This window comes from Mytilus trossulus, chromosome 6 (assembly GCF_036588685.1).
Source record: "Mytilus trossulus isolate FHL-02 chromosome 6, PNRI_Mtr1.1.1.hap1, whole genome shotgun sequence".
Taxonomy (NCBI): Eukaryota; Metazoa; Mollusca; class Bivalvia; order Mytilida; family Mytilidae; genus Mytilus; species Mytilus trossulus.
In genome coordinates, this window is record NC_086378.1 from 20,078,426 (window position 1) to 20,092,047 (window position 13,622).

General features: G+C 33.8%; 1 protein-coding gene across 3 annotated transcripts in view; it reads left to right on the top strand.

Moving 5' to 3' along the window:
- The window catches only part of LOC134720907 (uncharacterized), a 30,167-nt gene that overhangs the window by 5,015 nt on the left and 11,530 nt on the right, over window positions 1-13,622 (top strand). For all 3 annotated transcript variants that reach the window (XM_063583470.1, XM_063583469.1, XM_063583471.1), the window contains exons 2-5: window positions 1,479-1,625; window positions 2,725-2,869; window positions 11,718-11,831; window positions 12,400-12,525. In XM_063583470.1, coding sequence (XP_063439540.1) covers window positions 1,479-1,625; window positions 2,725-2,869; window positions 11,718-11,831; window positions 12,400-12,525 — 532 coding nt within the window. The remainder of the gene's footprint in view (window positions 1-1,478; window positions 1,626-2,724; window positions 2,870-11,717; window positions 11,832-12,399; window positions 12,526-13,622) is intronic.

Consider the following 13,622-nt stretch of genomic DNA (forward strand, 5'->3'; position numbering starts at 1 on the left):
CAATAAAAAACAAACTTGAAACAAAAAGATAACTATGGGTCTATAATCAAGTTTGATTACAAAATCAAAAGTTAAATATAATTAGTGGAATTTGGATGTTAGAACCATTTGTTATGTTTATAAAGGTTTTTTTTTTATCATTTTTGTCATGAATAAATTATAATATACACAGTATTCATATCAATTTAATTTCACTTAGTTCTAGAAATGCAAGTTTCAAAATATTTTTTTTAATCACAGGCATTTATTTTCTGAGAATTTTTTCCCTTATGCCATGACCATAACCATGATAACACATGTTTTATGAAAATGCAAAAAAGCAAACAAGTTCTATAATACCAATATACTGATATACATGCATGTACATGTAACTTCCATGGTAAAAGAAAAGAGGGGAAATATTATTATCTCAATCTCCAATTAGAAGTTGTGAATTGTCCCAATAAGATTACAAATGTAATAGTAAACATGTCATGTGGTGTTGAAAGTATGCATTTCTTTTGAAGTATTATCACTATCAATATCTACATGAATATCATATCCCCTGAATGTTATGTTAGAAGCTGAGGTACATGAACAAATGTACATTTTTTTATTTTTTTTTAGGTCCTATTGCAAACAATTTCAAATTTACAACTCTCAGACTTAAGTTCAGTACTGACAACTCTGGCTTACAACATGTATGGACACACTTTATACATGTAGTATTAAAATAATAAAATGTGGTATCATTTCCAAATTGCCAATAAGACTACTCTCCAATAGTTAAGATAATCATGCCATCTGCTGTGGGTATTTTTCAATTTTCACATCTTTTGATCCACTGGAAGGCGTCAAAGCAAAAGCTTAAAATAGCTTTCCTAGACATCATAATTATTTGTACTAACTCCCCACCAGAGATCAAAAGATACAAAATTAACCACTTAAGAATATCGTACAGCCTTCAACAACGAGCAAAAACCTATTAAACCACTTTAAATTTCTGGTACATTGTTTGTAAAGATACATAGGGCTTTAGAATTACCTAATGAACTACAGATATACATACAAGCACAAATTTATCTTAAGTTTACTGAAAGCGACTAGAATCCAGATTTTCCATGGAATTTTTAAACTTTTATTGTTGCCTTCTATAGGATGCTCTAGATTTCCAGAAATTTTCTAATAACAACAGCATAATTTTCCATGGAATATTTTAATTTATCTTTTTGCCTTCTATAGGACCGACATGGAATTCCAGATTTTTTTCTGAACCACATCCCAAATTTTCCATGGATTTTTTTCTGAACCCCATGTACCCTCTATAGGGGGGGGTATGGATTATTTCTGGAATAGCCCATTCACTACATGTATCTGTAGCATTAACATCCTGACACAAATATGTGTGCAATACGCATTGCTAAAATGTGACGTTTTTCTCCTCAAAAGATGATATTGTCATGATTGTTGTAACAAATCTGTGTTTATTTTTTTTATAGTTTATGAGCATGGCACCTACATCCCCATTTATCTTGTTTGAAGAAAAATTGATGGAAGTCATAAAAAAAACACCAAAGACATCACCCCTGGAGATATATATTTTAAAAATATATCTGGAAATGAAAACAGAAACTGACATTGTTCAGGTTTGTACTATAGTAGGATATAGACAGGTAGTAAAAAGATTTTGACTACATGTAGACTGCTGTTTTTACTGTTGACGTGTTGTTCAATTTTAGGAATATATGTTTGTCTGATGGACATGCATGACAATTTTTTATACCCTGTAAGAATATAAGATGGTCCCAAATGTTTGTTTGTAGACTGTTAACATCATGTAAAAACTTGAAGGCATTATTTGACGTTTTTATACCCCATCAAATGAAGTTTGTGTGGGTATATAGGAATCACCTCTGTCTGTCTGTCTGTCTGTCCATCCGTCCTGCTCATTGTCCTGAGCAGAACATTTGTACCTTAGTACCTACATTGTAGGATTATCAAACTTGGTATGTGGATGAATCATATACGGGAGGTGGATGTGTCACGAATGAAATTATGTCACAATGACCTTGACTTTGATCTTCATGATAGCAAAACGAAGATGATGTGTCACGTACCAAATTTAGGTCAATGTGACCCTTGACCTTCATGATAGTAAAATGTCATCCACTTTTTTCTTTATAATTTTTAAAGCTTTTCTTCTTCATGTTCTTCATGTCATAGCTTTTGTACTGTAGAGCCTAGGTGGTTGTATCATTGGCATAGCTTTTGTACTGTAGAGCCTAGGTGGTTGTATCATTGGAAGATGAACTTCTTGCGATATCAGATGTAAGTCTCATGACTTATAGGGTTAGGAAAGTGAGAGGGAAAAAGGGGTGGGGTATAGAGTTGTGCTCATAGTTTCAAGTTAGATTTAATATGGAACAAGAATTTCATTGCAGACTCAATACACATGATACATTTACAAGTTTAACTTCATACCCTTGGGAAGGAGTTATGAAAGAATTTTGACACGCATCTTCATCAGTGATATCTCACCCATTATTTCATGATGTTATTATTATACAATTTTATTTCTATCTATTATTCAATTTTCCGTATTTAGCGCCAAAGTTCGGGAGCGGAGTATCACTAATAAGCATCAGTTCACACAGATTTCTTGTTTTGCTCTTGCATACATATATTATTATTTAGTGTACAGATTTGTAACTGCTGAATATTGATTTTCATGTGTGTTATCTTTAGGAAGTAGGAACCAAGTATGACAGTCCCCCTCTAGATGAGAAGGACAGTTGTGGACAGAATTCAAGGAAAAGGAAAGAAAAGAATAGACTTTACACCTGGATAAAAAATTTCATAACAAGAAAGACGTGTGCACCTGTGGAATCTTGTGAGTTTATGATGTTTATCATGTTTATATGCACATTGATTTAAGAATTGAATGCATATTTTTTGTACTTAATCGGCGTGTAATAGCGTTGACCGAAGCACATTTTATATAAAGCGTGGAAGCGCTTCATACAAAAAATGTGCGCACGGTCAACGCTTTTACACGCCCATAAAATGCAAAAAATCTGCATTCAATTCTTAAAATTACATTTTCCAGTCAAAAAAAAACCAAAATCACATCAAAGTTCAAGGCAATATTTTTTCTGCGCCAGTCGAGTGTTTCGTCTATAAAAGACTCATTAGTGACACTCTTATCTAAAACTATGCAAATCCAAATCACTATGAAGTTGAAGAGATTATAAACCCAAAATATACCGAAACAGGGAACCAAAATAAGACCAAGGAAATCCTATGCCTTGAAGTAGAAAAACTTTATTGTTTTAAACAATTTCAAAATTTATAACAGCACATTTAGTTTGATGAATCACGTCAGCACCGAAGTGTTGACTAGCGGAGCGGGTTAACCTCTAGGAAGAATACCTCCACCAGCAGTGAAAACCATCATGGTGTTAAAAAAAAAAATCACATCAAAGTTCAAGGCAAGATTTTTTCTGCGCCAGACGCGTGTTTCGTCTATAAAAGACTCATCAGTGACGCTCTTACATGTATCTAAAACTATGCAAATCCAAAATCACTATAAAGTTGAAGAGCTTATAAACCCAAAATATACCGAAACAGGGCACCAAAATAAGACCAAGGAAATCCTATGCCTTGAAGTAGAAAAACCTTAGTGTTTTAAACAATTTCAAAATGTATAACAGCAAATTATGAATTTCCAACATAGTGTATTTTAACAGATTTGAGCTAGGACTTACATTTTCTGAGCTATAAGGGGCTAAAAGGGGTTAAAAAAGACTTCTCTTTTTTGTTCGTCAAATTTTTATTTTTCATCTTATTTTGGTTTTGTTTTTTATGCCCCGCCACGAAGTGAAAGGGGCATATAGATTTACCCTTGTCCGTCCGTACATACGTATGTACGTCCATCTGTCCCGATCTTGGTTAAGTTTTGCGTTAAGGTCCATTTCTCAGAATGTGATAATGATGTACCAATGATATTTCATCAGTATATTCTTCTTAAATAGTACTACATTGATCAACAACATTTGGGTCAATTTGACCTACATTTCATGCTTGATTGACTTCAATAACTTTTTTCATAAATGACCATTGTGAAGAAACCTATTGTAATATATGAATGATATTTCACCACTGTGGTGTTCCTATGTAGTGTAACACAGTTCAACAGTTCAGCATCTTTTGGGTCACTATGACCTACATTTTATGCTTGAGTGATTTTGGTTAAGTTTTGCGTTTAGGTCCATTTCTCAGAACCCTATGGTAGTGCATCAATGATATTAGACTGTTGTAGTGTTCTTGCTTAGTGCAACACAGTTCAGCATCTTTTTGGTCAATATGACCTACATTTTATGCTTCAGTGGTTTTGGTTATGTTTTGTGTATAGGTCCATTTCTCAGAACCCTATGGTAGTGTATCAATGATATTAGACTATTGGTAGTGTTCTTGCTTAGTGCAGCACAGTTCAGCATCTTTTTGGTCACTATGACCTACATTTTATGCTTCAGTGATTTTGGTAAAGTTTTGTGTCGAGGATTATTTCTCAAGAACCTAATGTAGTATATCAATGATATTAATGTATTGTAGTGTCCTTGCATAGTGCAGCACAGTTCAGCATCTTCTAGAATACCATGACCTACATTTTATGCTTGAATGATTTTGGTTAAGTTTTGCATTTACTGCCATTTCTCGGAATCTGTGGTAGTGTATCAATGATATTACACTGTTGTAGTATTCTTGCACAGTGCAGCACAGTTTGACCTCTTTTTGGTCACTTTGACATATCTTATGCTTGAGTGACTTTGGTTTAAATTTGCCATACAGCTCTTTTCAGCAGCATTTTGGTCAATTTTTACATGAGACAACATGGAACCTCATATTGATCTTAATGGCAGGGCATCTGTGGCTTACAGACACATTTTCTAGTTTTTCTTTATGTTCCTTATGAACTTTCGCAACAGTAGAGTACGACAGATTTAGCATAGCTTTTACTTTTTTCGAGCTATTAGGGGCCAAAGTGGTGCTAAATAAAAAAAAAACAAAAAAAAAGTTTTTTTATTACTAATCAGAATTCTCTGTCCAGCATATTACTGTGTCCAGCATATTATTGTGTCCAGCATATTATTGTGTCCACTTTAGTAGTGTGTCAATGCTTGCCCAAATGAACACCTGTTCGACCACTGCGGTCGTATCATGCTGCGCTTGGCGTAGCTCTTTATTTTGGTAATGCTTCAACCAAATGATAATATCTTTGGTATGTAGCCTTATTATGAAGAGTTACAGATTAAGTTAGAGTTTGGTGACGGTTCAATGATTTTCACGGAAGCTACAGCCCTTGGACATAGAAAAATTCAATATCAAAGAAATTGTAAATGTAAAACCACTGGCAGTGGGGCTAAACAAACCAAATATAAAACATACAAAACAATAAAAAGTAAAAGACATAGGTTAAAGGTAAAAGTGGCCCAAAATATAAAATATTTCTATACATACAAAATTACAGTGAATTTTAAGTATTCCACACTTTTTTTTGTAATGTTCAACCAATTGATTTTATTTTTGGTATTTGGTCTTATCATGAGAAGTTACAGATTAAGTTCTACTTTGGTTGTGGTTGAATAATTTTTACGGAAGTTACGCCCTCGGACTTAGAAAATTACAGTGAATTTGAAGTTTTCAGCACTTTTTTATGTCCCGCCACAAAGTGGTCGGGACATATAGTTTTACCCTTGTTTGTCATTCTGACTTGTTGCGCAACAACCAGTTTTCCAGACTTTTTTACTAAACACCTTGAGATATTGAACTGATTTTTGGTATATAGATATTTATTGATGTTACAGATTGAGTTTGAGTCTTGTTACGGTTCATTGATTTTCACTTTTGTCGTTCAAGAGTTATGGGACTTTGTTCATTGAAAATTGACATTTTTCACAAAAACTCAAGTTTACTTTGACCAATTCTTCCTAAATTTTAACATGATGTTACATGTAGGTCCTATGTAGAGTAAATGCCTTTGGTTTTTGTTATTTTCCCTATTGTCCTTTTAGAGTTCTGGAGTTGGGAGCGGACTAAGTAACTTACTTTTTTTTTGTGAATAACTAAAGAATATTTTTTTCCTATTTTCATTTAGATTTTTTTTGGTTCTATATTTAATTTATTATTTTTTTCATTATTTTATTAAATTTTATTTTTATAAAAATAATTGTCTGTTTGCTTTTAAAATTCACATAGTGTTTCTTCTTTTGTTTTGTTTGAAATAGACATGATCTGATAATTACAGTCGAATCTGCTTAATCCGACACCTGAATATTCCGACATCCTGTGAAATCTGACAAAATTTACTGGTCCCGAAAGTTTTCTTTAACATTCTTTGTTAAAAAATCTTCTGTATTCCGTCACCCGTCTACTCCGTAATCCGACAGCATTTTCAAGTCCCAGCCTTCATAAGTACTCTAATTATACTTGTTTAATCCGACCCTTTGATCTCCTTAATCAATTTATAAACAAGGTAATCATAATTCAGTCAGGTGTATTTCATGCATTTTTATTAAAGGTAATTTAATCCATTACCTGTGTACACAAATATCTTGTTATTTTTAAAGGCAGTGCTTTAAGGCCTGACTTTTAAGTCATGAGGTTCATCTTTTCATACGCAATCCATGCTGGGGGTCTTTTGGCCTGAAATAGATCCGGAAATGTTCGAATTTCTCCTCTTCTTTTTATGGTATGATATGGTTTTTGTTTCTTTCATTTACATTGGGGACTAAAGAAACGATCAGTGTGTATTGTTCGTTTTATAGAACTTGTTATAAGTGTGTATTTTGCATTATAAGCAGTCAACCTGACTACAAACTATCAATAGTTGTATATTCCGTGTGGAAAGAGGTCGGGTCAATTTCAAGTGTTATCTGACATCTAAAGATTCTTTAATTTAGTTCAGACGTTGATATAACAATGAAAAGTCGACTGAACATGATTAATATTGCATCTTCTATAATTCAAAGCGGAATTCGGTTTATGAACGAGAAACCGTAATTTCGGTATTAGTTATGTATGTTATTTACGTATTATCCTGGTTCCCGGTACTACGTACCGGGTATTAGCTATTTGATATATTTGATGTGTAACATTACAATCGGGTACCAGCCAATCTACGTGTGTATGTGTACATGATTTACCGTCAAAATGACCGACTTAAAAAATAGTCCATAAACGTTCCGTATAATGATATGCAAATTCATAATTAATCGTAACTTTTTTTTATCTTTGTATAATTAATATAACAAAATGGATTCCACAAAATTGAAAATAGCATTATTTTACGAGGATTGCTCATATTTTTATCACTTCCGGCGCAGTAATACGTATGTTTTGAAGAAGCTCGAAGAATTTGACAAAGTGAATTGAGAAGGAAACGGATAGATATACGTTCTTGCTATCAGGTAAAACAATTTAAATGTACAGAACAAACACATTTACTTCACACAAATAGTACAGGCTTAAGCTTTTTATTGTCTAGCTTATACACGACTTTAGTCAAGTGTTTAAACGACGGCGGTGACCAACAAGGTACGGGTCATACTGGGTCAAGTCTTAATATGTAAACACATATCCACGTGCTATTAGGTAGAACGCATCGTAATGCAATATCTACAATTTTTCCTCCTTTATACATCGTTTAACCAGATATATTTCTCCTTTTTACATCGTTTAACCAGATTTATTTCTCTTTCAAATACACTTAAACACGGGTTGTATGTACGTATCTTTTCTAGTGTTTTCTTGTTGTTATTAAAGTTCATTTGTTGATGTTTAGAAATTTTTGAACGACTGAACACAGGAGTGGATGAATGCAACAATTATATATACTGAAGACTTGGGCTGTACAATGATAGTGTACGTATATCATACTGATAACCATTCTAGCAGTAATTATGTTAATTTAGGATGTAATGTCTAATGACAGGAATTCATGAGCTATGCCTCAGGCTTTCTGAAAAAATATCAATGACAATGTAAACAGGAACAAAACATTGACACGAATGATGCTCTCTTCTATGTTATATAGTTATTTAGGTATATGTGTTGCACAAGTTTCAATTAAACTTAAGTTATAAAACTTTTTTTCAGGGCACAAACCCACTTTAAAGAGACTTGTCTACTGCCATACCCATCCTATTTTCATGCACAATTTGCAAGCAAGAGACTGAATGGTTTGCAAAATTAAAAATCAGGACGGTGTCCAATTAAAACAAAAGAACTAACCTGGAAGAATATTGTAGGAGAAATCTAGACATGCTAGAGGAAAGTTTTGATTTGTGAAATTGGTTTTCCTGAAAAGTCATTCATCCTAGCCTGCAGAAAGGAACTATAACTGTCCACCACCAACTGACGAGCTAATGTTGAGCTTCACATATGGAATTACTCAAATACCATCAATGTCTATGTTTTCAGCACAAATTTCACAATTTATGACACAGCTGTGCTTTTTTTTATACCGTTAAAGAGTTGTATACCAAATTTTATTTATTTATCAATAAATATATATTATATTAATTGTGTCATCTAAGAACAAAGTCTTGTATTTTGCCGAAATGTGAATGAAAGTGGTGCAGTTCATTTTGCTTTGGTATATAGAATTGAATTACAATTGTTCATGTTATTGGAATGCATGATGATATAAAAATAAGGAGATGTGGTACAATGTATATGATATTTAGTGAGTTTATCAAGCAAAAGTGAATAAGAAATAGGTATAAGCAGTTACAGGTACTACTGTACAATCTCAAACAAGGAGAAAAACTAATACCGTAAAGAGAATTTCATATTTACAAGTAAGTTTTGTTTTTGCGTTGAATAATTTTCTTCTATTGTTTTAATTGCAAATATGGGAAGTGGTTAAAATGCTAATGAGACAGCTGCTATGGCCACAGAGCCTTAATTGAAAACTTCTTTTTCATTCATACCGGTAGATTTTGCCTGGAGTAAGAAACATATCTGCCAACTTTTCAAAATGCACATGGGGATTTTACGTGAAAGATGGTTCATATAGTCATACAAAACCTTCAAGGGGGCCTTCAAATGGAAGCAGGACAAGTCGCCCCACTGGCTAATCGGCCCACTTTTAAAAAAAACACCACAAACTGATTTATCAAATCACTTCACATGTGAAATTGGTTAAATCATGTTTAATATTACTCCTGCCAACTCGCCCCACATGTGAAATTGGTTAAATCATTTTAAATCAGGGTTCTCACTAAGGATTTTTGAAGGCGAGTCCAGGGACTCGTCATTTTTGGCCACGGTGAGTCATGGTAACTGTGTTCAGTTTATACAAAATATTTTAATATTGATGTATTTGTGGACTCACCAGTTTTGAAAATGGTGAGTCCAGACAGATTATGTTGAGTCCAGGACTCATGGACTCGCCTTAGCGAGCACCCTGTTTAATATTACTCCTGCCAACTCGCCCTACTTATAAAACGGTAATTTTTAGATTAATATATATATATATATAATGAAAAATAAAAACTCGCACCACTTTAATGAAAACTAATCTACACAGAATACAAACAAACCGAAAATTAATTTAATTACTATTATTGATATATACTGAAGAATAAATGTAAGTTATGAAGCTTAGTTATTTGCATATCAATTGAAAAGAAACCTGTTAATTGTATCATAATGCAATATAAGGAATTGAACTTATATTCAATGGGATAACATCTTTTTCCATACGTGGGGCGAGTAGGCATTACTAAATTCATCCTGGTTAATAATATATTTATCTAGATTTCACCGATTTCCATTAGGTGGGACCAGTTGGCAAGAGTTATATTAACAGAATTTAACTTGTATACAATGGGATAACATCTTTTTACATAAGTGGGGCGAGTTGGCATTACTAAATTCTTCCTGGTTAATAATATATTTATCTAGATATTATCGTTTTCTATTAGGTGGGGCGAGTTGGCAGGAGTAATATTAACGGGATTTAACACAGTTCACAAGTGGGGCGGTTTGGTAATCCAGGTTGGGGCAGGTTTTTTTGCTAATGGGGCGATTGTCATGGATTCCCTTCAAATATATTCTAATGTGGTTTTTGGCTTCTTCTTGCATTAACAAGCTTATAGCCATTGTTGAATTAATTGTTTTCTTTAAATAGTCGACAAAATTGCTCTTACAAAATTTCCATTTGGGAGCCTCGAGCTCGATGGGGGAAATACTCTGCAAATACTGACAGTTGGCAGGTATGGTCATCAAAAAAGTTGACATGTTACTATGTACATTTACCATTATGTTACTTGATGTTCTTGCTATACACACAGTACAGAGACTAGTCAATCTTTGTGAACTATTTTTTTATGGGAGTCATAGAATATGCGTATAAAATCAATAATTAAAAATAGTCTATTTATATTGAAAAGGAAAAGTTCTTATATGTCTAAAGAAGAGGGACGAAAGACACTAAAGGGACAGTCAAACTCATAAATTTAAAGCAAACTGACAAGGCCATGGCTAAAAATGCATTTCATGGCGAGGCACAGAAAATATACTGTAAACAGTAGACTATAGATACATGTATAGGTGAACTAAGGTACAAAAGAACTCTAAATCTTAAATTCTACAAACCACCTCTGTTCTATGGAAGATAATGATATAACTGGACTAGAAATACACACAACCTGTAATTAACTGCCTTTACAGCGCTTTCGCGCTTTGATTTATTGATCGGATAGGAAATTTGAGGCTCAGTACGGGATAAAAACATTTCTACAACATATGGAAAATATATAAATCTTAATACATACTTTTCATAATGTCTTTCTTAATTCAATGTGAGTAAATTGTTGGGGAAAAAAATCCAGACGAAGAAATATTGCTAATTGGACTGTGAAACGATTTCATTTTGACAGTTTACTTTATGTAACCAGTGTCGAAGACAATATTCCGACTAAATGATACAAATAACCATGACTGGGAAAATAGTTAAACAATTGATGAAGACTAACACTGTAAATGTTCTAAGAACTTGTCAATCTCACTGAAATTTATCGTACTAAATATTTACGAGATCTTGGGAATTCGTACTTGACGTGGTGTAATGTTTCATAAACACTATTTTTCTTTAAAGGATCTCCTTAGTAAAACCTATTTTGGGTGTTATTGCCCACGTTTGTATCTTACATGCTTATTTCACTTTTATCAAATGTGAAACCCGAGTATTCCGACACCCTGTCCAATCCGACATATTTCTCTGGTCCCGAGGTGTGTCGGATAAGACAGGTTCCACTGCATATGTTTTGAAATGAACTATAAAAAAAATTCGGAATGGGCGTATATTGCACTTGTGGCGCAGCTGTTTATTCTAATTCTGATTTCCAATATATTTCAATAATAGTGAACTACCAACATAATCGTGGCAAGCAAGTTAGACTGTCAAGAAAGTAAGCATATCAATCACATTACTGTATGAAGCAAGCTACTGGTAACACAATTCCTGTGTTGACCACAATATAGGTTATTGAGTAGTCAACAAAGTAGGTTGTTGAGCACCTCAGTTTGTATTGATAAAATTATCTGTAATTTCAAATGTTATTTTGGACTGTCAATTAAGTCATTTTAAGCTTGAGAGGCAAAATAAACCTTTGCAAAAAAAAAGCTCAGACCTGTCCTCTGTTTATCATTGGATGAAAATCTTATATTTTCAGTTAAAGAAAAATGGACCAGATTTGCAGATGCAAATCCATCTGTGGTGATGCAGTACGTCATAAGTAGGCCCAGGGTAATAGAACAACTGCAATGCATTTTGGACTCTGATTCAGGTAAATTTAGAGTTTTACCAAAGAAACAAATGGAATTGTGAATTCAGAAACATGTGTTTTTGATTTCTGTTTAATAATTGAATGATTAATTGTAATATGTTTTGCATTAGTCCATGATTGCAGAATATTTAATTTATTTCAGACAACATGTATGAAAGATGAGCATTGTTGATTGCTTTATAGATTATTATTAGGGTAATGTGAGCTTTTGCCACCATGAAACATCTATCATAACTTATCACACTTTAATCTTCCCCTCTGAAACCGCTGGGCTAAATGGAATCAAACTTGGCAGGATGCATCTATGTAAGGTCTGTTATAAAATTGCCTCATTTCGTCTTGATTGGACAACAAAATTGGCTGCCATGGGCAATTCTTGATGCTCACCTGAGCCTCTAGTTTTTTTTTTATTCAGTCATCTTCAAAATTGTTACTAAAAGAATGCATAGATCACACACAAAAAATTAAAACGGCATTAAAATTGCTAAATTTAGCCATTGATATGTTTGGTTAAGACTATCCAGGTAAGCAATTTATGTTAGTTAATGAAATATCTTTCCTTATTCAGAGAAAGAGTTAGAAATAGACAGAGAAGAAGATAGAAATACTCAGATGGAAGGTGTAGAGGCAGAAGAAGATTTTGAGAGGGAACAGTTCATCGATTCAGAAGAGAATATTATCAATGAAGAAGAGGGTATAAATATTGTCAAGTGCTGTTTTTATCCCCCCTGCTAAGCGAAAGCGGGGGGATTATGTCATGTATGTAATGCAGTCCGTCTGTTTGTATGTATGTAATGTCATGCAAAATCTCAGAAACTAGAAATGATGGAAACTTGAAACTTGATAGCATGTTAGAGTATGTGATCAGGGTATGAAATTCATGCCCTAGGGCAAATTTATGAGCGAAATTTCGTTTTTGAGATAGGCAGAAAATGGTGAAATCTTCCAAACTATTTACAATAGGAAGTTGGTTCCAACAGTATGACCTCCCATTATGGGTACCAAGTCTAGCAGTGGCATGGTATTTTGCCTGCAAGCCCTGAGGGCATTTTCCTAAGGGTTAAAAATAATGACAAAATCGATTCTGCACGAACTCCTCTTACACCTTTCATGGTAGAAACATGAAAATTATAAGTGTATAAGTAGTACTATGAAAGTTGTCTGTGTCGAAGGTTTCGGAATTTTGAACTTTGCCCTTAGGGCAAAATGATTTCCCACCAAATGATTAATATGCGACATCTTTTGGTATGATTATGATCCAAGCAACTAACTTTTTATACAACCGCAAAAATTTTGCGTTCGTATAATGGTATCGCCCCTGTCCGTTGGCGTCGTCGGTGTCGGCGTCGTCGTCGTCGTCCAGATTAATGGTTTCCGGACAATAACTTAAGTTCTGATAGAGCAAATGCTACGAAATTTTAACACAAGGAATATAACCACAAAATACAGCTTAGGATTGTTTTTGGGGGTTATGCCCCCGCCGGTTCCTGAAATAGGGGCCAAAAAGGGCAAAATAAGTGTTTATATTAAATATGATGTAGAGGATTTATTTTTATGCCCCACCTACGATAGTAGAGGGGCATTATGTTTTCTGGTCTGTCCGTTCGTTCGTCCGTCCGTCCGTTCGTTCCTTCGTCCGTCTGTCCCGCTTCAGGTTAAAGTTTTTGGTCGAGGTAGTTTTTGATGAAGTTGAAGTCCAATCGACTTCAAACTTGGTACACATGTTCCCTATGATATGATCTTTCTAATTTTAATGCCAAATTAGAGATTTTACCCCAATTTCACGGTCCA